The 10,000-nt window shown below is 41.2% G+C and overlaps 1 protein-coding gene across 3 annotated transcripts in view; it reads left to right on the forward strand.

The window, feature by feature from the left end:
- Window positions 1–10,000, forward strand: part of gk5 (glycerol kinase 5) — a 22,089-nt gene that overhangs the window by 6,106 nt on the left and 5,983 nt on the right. For all 3 annotated transcript variants that reach the window (XM_080543307.1, XM_080543308.1, XM_080543306.1), the window contains exons 3-9: window positions 1,597–1,672; window positions 1,867–1,960; window positions 6,048–6,179; window positions 7,277–7,352; window positions 8,017–8,078; window positions 8,215–8,288; window positions 8,903–8,963. In XM_080543307.1, the coding sequence (XP_080399433.1) occupies window positions 1,597–1,672; window positions 1,867–1,960; window positions 6,048–6,179; window positions 7,277–7,352; window positions 8,017–8,078; window positions 8,215–8,288; window positions 8,903–8,963 (575 nt within the window). The remainder of the gene's footprint in view (window positions 1–1,596; window positions 1,673–1,866; window positions 1,961–6,047; window positions 6,180–7,276; window positions 7,353–8,016; window positions 8,079–8,214; window positions 8,289–8,902; window positions 8,964–10,000) is intronic.

Raw genomic sequence — 10,000 nt, forward strand, 5'->3', positions numbered from 1 at the left:
TGGCCTGCTCATTGGGAGCAATTTGGGGTTCAGTGTCTTGCCCAAGGACACCTTGACATGTGGCCATCCGGGGTTCGAACCACCGATCTGCCAACCTTGCGATCATTAGACACCGGCTCTACCTCCTGTGCCACCGCCACCCCGCACCCCTAGCATTGCTAGTTAGAAGAAAAGTGTTATGGTCTGTGTTTTTCTTGTATAGTGTGGTAATGATGAGGCTCCCATTATTTAACTCAATCCACATATCAAGAAAAGACACTAGTTTAAATCCGGGTAAACGCCATTAAGGAATGCAATTTCTGCCTGAAAAAGGCATTATCTACAGTGGGGGAAATAAGTATTTGATCCCCTGCTGATCTTGTAAGTTTGCCCACTTACAAAGAAATGAACGGTCTATAATTTTAATGGTAGGTTTATTTTAACAGTGAGAGACTGAATATCAACAAAAAAAATCCAGAAAAACACATTATATACAAGTTATAACAGCTCAACTCATTTAGACTTGTACAACCTCTACAATAAGTGAATGTAGCCAATTCCATTTCAGTAATTCCCTTGGTCATCATATTTGGTCATTCTGTTTTGGTAACAGAACAACAAGTTTGAATCACTTGAGGCAGAGAAATGTGAAAATATCAATATTTTTTGGAGAAACAGAATGACTGAGAGACTGGGCAATGATTCTTAATCTTACAGAAGCCAACATTTTTCCTAAAAATGAAATATTAGTGTTAATATTAGTTGATGAGGTTTGATGTTTTTCTAAACCTCTAAATACTTTTTCTGCTAGATGTTTTAGACACATCTCCATATGTTTGTCCAGAAGTCAAAGCTTTTGCTTGAATATTTCCCCAAAATATAGGCTCTTCACTTTCATTTAACACCCAATTTGAAATGCATTGATGAATTTCACATTTCAAATTTCAAATTTCTCATTTTACACTGAACTTCCCTGTACATTAAATGTACATGTTATTACTGTCTCACTCACATACACACACATGCTTCAGGCTCCCAATACAGGCTCCGTTTACCAGTGACTACCTAGCCTGGTCCAAAAATAACTCCTACCCTTGAACCTACTGAACCCGTATATACACACAGTATACCATGTCGGTGTTTGCAGTGCTGAAGGAACCATACAGTATAGAGCAGTGGTTCTCAACCCTCTCCTCGGGGACCACCAGCCGTACCACATATTTGATCTGTTCCACCACCAGCACACCTGATTCAACTAATCAAGTACAAAGCAATTATGGTTTGTAGTAACCATGGTAAGTGGTATAGGCAATAGCAGGATGGGCTAGGGCAGGGGTAGTCAATGCAAAGTTAATTAATTAATTAATTTTGCCATTTAGCAGACGCTTTTAATCCAAAGCGATTTACAATTACGAATTACAGGGACATTCCCCCTGGAGTAACTGAGGGCTAAGTGCCTTACTCAAGGACACACTAGTAGTGGTGTGGTTTCAGGCGGGATTTGAACTCACAACCTTCCGATCACAAGTCCAACTCACTATCCACTACTAGACCATCACTACCCCCCTAAGTTATATTTAAACACACCAGCTTCTCTCTCTTTCTCTGGTTGAGCAGATGCAGGGCTGCAGATGCGTCAGATGGAGGCTCTGGGAATCTCCACCCAGCGAGCCACCTTCACTACCTGGGACAGGTGGGCCTGACACTTGCAACATATTTTTTTTTACAATAGAGTCATAAAATGTATTTCAGTTGTCTTTGTTCATTTTGATTTTGAAGCAGAAAAAGATTATACTATCTAACTCTTTCTCTCTCACACACACACACACACACACACACACACACACACACACACACACACGCACACACACACACACACACACACAGGAAAACTGGAGTGCCCTTTCACAACTTCATCAGCTGGCAGGACCTTAGGGCAGCTGAGATGGTGAGGTCCTGGAACCACTCCTGCACCATGACTGTGAGTCTCAGGTAGAGGAAAGATTAGAAAGTAATGTAAAGGCCAATGCACACGGCGTGCGATTTTGTCTCACCGCCGAATTCGATTCCATTGTTTTGAATGAGACAATGCACACGGCGTGCGATGCGATATTGTCGCACGACAACATATTAGATTCTCAATTCACACCACTGAAGTCAACAACACGGCCCATCTCATATGGGATTACAAGACACCTATATTACATAATAATAACAATCGAGCATGTAGGCACAATATGCCCAGTTGTATCTTGTAGAAATTGTGGAAGCAAGGCAAGCAATATTGGTAGAGCCTATAGTAATCAGCCTGCCTGGTCCGACTTCGGTGGTGTGAATTGAGAATCGAATGTTGTCGTGCGACAAAATCGCACGCCGTGTGCATTGGCCTTAATGCATTAATGCTGGCATTGGAAACTAAATGGAACCAAATGGAACTCCCGTGAATGGAAATGATGTAACAATGAAACAGTTTTAGGCTTCTGCTCTTCCTTATTTGTCCAATCCTTCCATAAACCTAATGATGGTAACACTTTATAAACAACTTAAAGTTGCCATTTATAAAGGTGTTATGAATTATTTATAAGTTAGGAATAAACCTCTAACAAACCGTTATCATTCATTAGTTTAAATGTATGAACTTGTAATTATTTCAAAGCAGTTATTGCTTTTTTTTTTTTACTTGTAGAGGTGAGGCACTGGCACCAAGAATTATGTCAACACATCTCTACATAATGTAAAGATCTCTCAGAGTGCATCACTGACAGAGGCTCATACCTAAGGCTCTAATTCGGTTGTTAAGTCGTGACGTGTTTCCGGGTCCAACGTTGGCTGAGGCGCTCTCTTCGAAATGCCTCAGTAATAATAATAATTCATTATATTTATATAGCGCTTTTCCGAGGCTCAAAGACGCTGACAAATATGGGAAAAACGGGAAAGTGCTGTGTCCCTTGTTGTATGAATAGATCCCAGTCTAAAAAACGATTGAACTGTCATTCTACCGCTGTAGTACACTGGTACTCTGGTGCAGGGAATTTCTGGTTTGGACCCGGAAATTGCTAAACGTCACGTTTGACGTCAGACTTAACAACCGAATAACGATTACTACTGAAAGGGTCTCCATGCTGGTATATATTTGTAGCGATCCCTCCTCCAAACCATCATTATGTGGTTTTCAGAGGTGGTTTACAAATGAGTACCCAACATTAATAACTACGTGAATACTCTGCTCTGATCATCTGTAAGATGAGTTACGAACATGAAATGGGTGATGAAATGACACATGAATGTTTGTGGAAAAAAAAAACTCAGCTCCAACAAATCCGAAGGGATTGGGAGACATACTGTACAGTTGATCATTTTCACCAACTGTGTCTACATATACATATCTTATGTATCACTATTGCTATATATAGCCTATATATAAACACATTGGGCCGGTTTCACAGACAAGGCTTAAGCCTAGTCCTGGACTAAATCACACTTTCAATGTAAAATCTCCATTGAAGATGCTTTTTAGTCCAGGATTAGGCTTAAGCCTTGTCTGTGAAACTGGCCCATTATGTTACAAATGAATGAATGAATGAATGAATGAATGAATGGTCTTTATTGTCATTGCTATAGTACAGGTACCAAACAACGAAATTTAGGAGGGGTGGCTCCCCTGGCTCAAATGTCAATCTTATTCACTGTATCTAATTCAGCACTAATAATAAATAACTTGAATGTAGCGCCTTTCACAGACCCAAGGTCGCTTTACAAGGGAATGGGACAAACAGAACAGAGCCAGAGAGACAAACACACAAAACAAGAAACAGTGAAACAGCTACTATAGGTTGAATGCAATGGTGAAAAGGTGGGTTTTAAGGGCAGTTTTGAATATCCAGGGTTGGAGAGTCGTGGATATCCTTGGGTAGAGAGTTCCAGAGGGTGGGTGCTGCCACATTGAAAGGCTCTGTACCCAAAGGTCTGGAGTTTGGCGCTGGGTTGGATGAGGAGGCCCGTGTTAGAGGACCTCAGAGTTTTGGATGGGATGTAGTGGTGGAGGAGATCGGAGAGGTACTGGGGGGCCGTGGAGGGATTTGTAGGTGAGCAGGAGGAGTTTGAATGTAATGTGGTGTTTGACCGGGAGCTAGTGTAGACGGGGCGAGGATGGGGGTGATGTGCTGCCAGGGCTTGATGCGGGTGAGAACCCTGGCAGCGGAGTTATGCACGTACTGGAGCCTGTCCAGGGCAGTGTCTGGTAACCCAGACAGGACTCCATAGTCCAGGCGGGAGATGTGTGTGTGTGTTAAAATGTGTGTGTGTGTGGGTGTGTGGAATAGTTTAGACGGTGATGATTGTAACCTAACCCTCATGAATTCAAAGATAGAAATGTAGCAACAGAAGGTACCATTAGTATGCAGGGAGACAGCCAGGAGGTAATCAATGTTTATAATGCCCAGAGTAAACCAGAGTGTAGATGATATTTGGCCAGCACCAAGTGTCTATCCAACAATTTAAATGAATCAACTATACTGTAACTGCTTGTCAAGAGATTATAACATATTTAATTAACAGATAATCCATAATCTATTAACTAGTTATACATCAGTTATAAACCCTTTATAAAGGCCACTGTCAATGTAAAGTGATACCAATCTGGTTATATGCTCTGGGCAACTCTGAAATTTGTGATGCATCTATGGTGATGGCCAGTATTTGTTTTTCTCCATGTCATCATAATCTGTCTCTAGTGACCTAAGAAGGAATCTCTGAATTATGTGTTAATATTGGCATCTGTGCAGTGGCGGACTCAAGCTGTTTGAAGGGCAGGGGCGAAAAGAAAAAAAGGGCACCTACTGCACAACATGGGACCCCATCAGTGCACATGGTCAAGTTTAGACCATTGGGGCACCAATAGGGCACGTCCTCACATTTTCGCCACTCAAAAGGGGATTTTTTTGGGGGGGAACCAGGAGGGTAGGTCGCCCCCCCTGCACGGAAGATCATCTCTTGGAACAGCGTCTTCATTGAATGAACTGCTTTCTCAATATCTTGGTTCTTAGACAACATTTCAGCTGCTGCTCAATGTATTTAAATATTTGAATACTGCTCAATAATCACTGAAATATTAGACTTAGAATTATGCAGTGAACATACTTAAAGCTTTTCATAAAAACCACATGCCGCGAGACTGACTCGTCCTGAACTGTCGTAAGTCAATCAACAAAGAATGCCCCATCAAAATAAAAGTGCCCATGGTAGAGCTTTCAAAATAAATGTACTAATACAGATAGAGATGAATACAGAACTACCTTTGCGTCACTAAGTGACCGCGTATCTTCTGAGACATGCGTTCTGTCATCACTTTCAGTAGCGCCTTCACACACAGTGGCGCTGTGCACAAACACTCTTGATCCGTATAGCTCTTGTTTTATTATATTGTGGTTTAGTAAATACTGCACTTGGAGTTACATTCAATGCATGATTTGTGCTATAGAACATAAATAAAGTTTGATTGATTGATTGATATCAAATCAAATCACATTTTATTTCTATAGCGCATTTCTCACAAAAGTGACCCAATGCGCTTTACAGAGAGCAGCGAAAATGATCTTATTAAATGTAAGCGAGTAATTGTAAAAAACCTTTCCTATCTACCAATAACTGACGGCAACTATCTTTCCCATAGAGTGATTCGTTACCCTTAAATATAATCCCAATTAGATATTAATCCTCAGTTATTCTTCACAACTGACCAAACCTCTCACTCATTGCGCGGCAGATTCAGACTGTATCATTGTTATTTTCACACACGACAAACATGTGACATGTTCCAGTTTTATTCTTTGAAAAAAAAAGAATAAAATAAAAGAAAAAATAAATCCGGTTTCAGACGGTTTTGATAAAAAACCGTTTCTATTTTTATAAACCCCGGTTTTCGGTATAACCGAAAAACCGTCCATCCCTAGTGTGAATGGGTGAATGAGAGGCCGTTGTCAAGTGCTTTGGAACGGCTTTGGAGCAGCAAAAAAGGCGCTATATAAGTGCAGTCCATTTACCATTTATATTCTCCTCGGTAACTCCAGGTGATCCACGGACTGATGACGGTGCTCCACTTCATCTCCAGGCAAAAGCGCTTCCAAGCAGCCAGCATGGTGGTGTTCTCTACCCAACATGTCACCTTCCGCCTTGCCTGGGTCCTTAGACACTACAAACAGGTGTGTGTGTGTGTGTGTGTGTGTGTGTGTGTGTCAAATCAAGTCAAATTGTATTTGTCATGTCGTATACAGCTGTAATTGACATAGTGAAATGCATTTGGATCTGGTTCCTTGTGTGCGTGTGTGTGTGTGTGTGTGTGTGTGTGTGTGTGTGTAAGAGAATGTGTTGTGTGTTTGAGAGATAAAGAGACAACTATATAACATATTGCATATACAGCATAATAATAAATAATAATAAAAAGAATAAAGTGCATCCTGTTAGCTCTTTAGCTGGCAAGTGTTCAAGCAGACCAGCTCATTTAATCACCTCTGAACTAGCTAGCTAGTTCTTTGACACTATTCACACCATGGAACTATAATCAGACACTTTCTAGTCACAATAATAACGACCAATTTGAACCAACGTTCTATTCATCTCTCGCACTAGGGATTTAGAGCCCGCCCTCTGCCGGCCAGTGATTGGCCACTCTGACCCCAACAGTCTTAACAGAACAGACAGCCTTTTTAACAATAACAAACAAACAGTTGTGTTTAACAGAGCAGCAGGAAATACTGTAGGTTCTACTGTATTACTGCTGATGCATGTTGATTGTTGAGGTCAAAGGCATATCGTGAGCTTAGAATGATAAGGTTCTATCTCCGTTTAGGGCAGTTCAGAGATATTGAGCGTCAACGTTTTTACATTCCATTATGTTTTGTGAGATGGAACCTTTGTATTTTATTAATTACTAACTCAAAAATGTCAACATTTAAAAAAATAACACCACACAGGCATTAATAAACACCTAATGGGTCAGATTATGTAAAAAAACTCAATTTTGACAAAAATGGAGATAGAACCTTATAATTCTAACATCACGATAAATGGCATCTTGTTCAGTGTACAGTGCACAATCATTACAAAGCATGGCATCCACTGGCATCCAGCTCTTTCATCAGTCCTGTATTTATTGCTCCTCAATATTGAGTAACAGACCGCCGGGAGTTCCGGAACACTCATAGAGGAAACAGGAAAGAGTGAAAAGATGAAGAAGGAGTTGATCATGTCTTAACATCACCCTCTTTTTCTGTCTTATCTGTCCTCCCCCTCTCTTTAGATAAGTCAGGCCGTGGCAGAGGGGACATGCTGCTTTGGGACAATAGACACCTGGCTTCTATACAAGCTCACAAAAGGTGGGTGCTGTGTGTGTGTGTGTGCGTCTATTCTGTGTGTGTGCGTGTGTGTGTGTGTGTGTGTGTGTGTGTGTGTGTGTGTCATCTGTATGTGGGCGGAGCTTGTGACAAAGTGGGCGGAGCTTGTGTCAAAGTGGGCGGAGCTTGTGTAAAAGTGGGCGGAGCTTGTGTAAAAGTGGGCGGAGCTTAAATTCAGTTTTAGATATGTATTTTCTTTATGTGGCTAACACAACTCCAATTAAACTGCTTCATAAAGTCAAAGTGAATACATTTATAGTAATAATCACTTGAACAGTAATGACTTTGTTGTTTAGTATCAGGGAGGGAGGGAGAATGTATGACCATCATCATACTACTGTCAAAATAGCTTTCTCCAAGTGCTTCTTCATTTTATTGAAGTGTTGTTTAAAGTTTAAAAGCAGGAGAACTTTGTCAATACTTGCGCATACTGTATGTTGTTAAGCTTTTATTTTTAGTTGGTTATGAGCATGTGATTGATTAATTCTCACATATTTTTGTCTGCACACTCATGGTCGTCTACACAGTGTCCCTTGTTTGCTCAATCCTATTGCATTATTGCTTGACCTAAGTCGTCCAGACAAGTTGCACAACTCCTCCATTTCTTAAGAGGGACATTGAACAAATCTCCAAAAATGTATCTCAGGGTTGATCCATGCCACAGACTACTCCAATGCCAGTGCAACTGGGCTGTTTGATTCATACCAGGTCAGATCTTTTTTTTTCTCATTGACATTTGAGTTCATTATTGTGCAGGCAGTGCATTAGTGGGCGTGTGTGAACGTAGCTGTAATACTGTGTGTGTGTGTGTGTGTGTGTGTGTGTGTGTGTGTGTGTCACACAGTTGTGCTGGAGTGAGCTCCTCTGCTTTGGCGCTTCAATACCTCTCTCCATACTCCCCAAAGTACGGAACACTGGGTAAGTCAAATGATACAGGTCACATGACACATGACCGCCGTTGACCTGAAACATGTGACCTGACTGGGAATAGGGTCTAAATAGGTTATTTTTTTTCCTATTCCAGAGTTTTTCCTGGTCAGGTCACATAGTCAGGAAAGAAAAGACTCCTGGCCTGACACATGACAAGTGCAAGGCCTCAGTAAGTCTTGTATAGTATTTTGTCATTGATAAAACACGCATGCTTGATACCATTCTTCATTCCATTTCATCCATTACAGTGAGCCTGTCCTCTGATTTCTGTGTGTGTGAGTGTGTGAGTGTGAGTGTGTGAGTGTGCGTGTGTGAGTGTGCGTGTGTGAGTGTGTGAGTGTGAGTGTGAGTGTGAGTGTGAGTGTGAGTGTGCGTGTGCGTGTGAGTGTGAGTGTGAGTGTGTGTGTGCGTGTGCGTGTGAGTGTGAGTGTGAGTGTGAGTGTGCGTGTGCGTGTGCGTGTGAGTGTGAGTGTGTGTGTGTGTGTGAGTGTGAGTGTGAGTGTGTGTGTGTCTCACTCCAGCCTCACCTGGTGTGTCTCACATATGGTATATAAGGTCTATTGGTTCATATTTTTATCTTCTCCCCCCTTTTGTTGCTCTAGGTGCCACTTTGGTTCGACAGACGCCTCCATCTTTGGGGTATCGATACCCATCATGTCAGTTGTGAGTATCTCTGGTCTGTGTTTGCAATCTTTGTGTGATTTCCTTCATACTGCCATCACAATAGTGGTCACAATGCCACTGCTGTGGCAGACAGGGGAAGGATGTGAAAGATGTTTGGAAATATCTATTGTCTTAAAATAGATTTCCGAATATAAATAATAACAAAAAAAGAATTTCTCAGAATTGCCATGGTGAAATACCTCAAATGAAACTTGTGGAAATGGCCAGTTGACTCATGACTCCCGCGATACCGTTGCTCAACCACAAACCTTTTCAACACTTAGGTCATTGTGTCTAGCCTACATTAAATAAGTGTCAGTGTGTTGTTATTATTATAGGAATTCCTAAACGTGCAGTAGCTAAATCACTGTTTTATGTATCGAGGAGAGGGGGAGTATTTCAAAAGCAATGAACAATGTATTTGTTACACCAGAGAGATCGCTGGACAGTCATTTATTTATTCAAATCGATAAAGTTCTGCAGAAATACACTACATTTACTGTAATATGTACATTTACTGTAATATGAAGTGAAAGAAAAAATGGCCTACTGTTTAGCAAAAAAAGCACTTTGTATGCTGCTTTAGGCTTTGGCCAGGGATGGACAAGAGGGGTTGCAGTGTGTGTGTAGACTGGAGAAAATAATCTTGAACTTTTCGACCATGGGTAGAATCAAATGTGTTGGTAAAGGGTTTGAAAAAAAGCATGAACACACTGCAATCTTCCAGTTGATCTCCCCTTGTCGAGGGCTACAGTCCGATTATGTAACAGTTCTACCCTCAGGAATTTAAAAGGAAAGGACTGGTTTAAGACATAAAATGGAAACCATTTTAGCCCATGCTAAAATAATTTCATAGGGAGTGAACAAGTGCACACCTGAGGGAGAAGGGTTAGTGAATTGGATGGCAGCATCATATCATTTCAACATCATGGGCTGGTAGTTCTTGCATCCAGAGCTCTATCTATATCTATATTAGAGAGTGGGCACATTTCGCAGCCCAATCTCTCAACTTTATACTGTACCAAAAGTACCCATCT

Source organism: Nansenia antarctica (genome assembly GCF_963989245.1).
Source record: "Nansenia antarctica genome assembly, chromosome: 12".
Taxonomy (NCBI): domain Eukaryota; kingdom Metazoa; phylum Chordata; class Actinopteri; order Argentiniformes; family Microstomatidae; genus Nansenia; species Nansenia antarctica.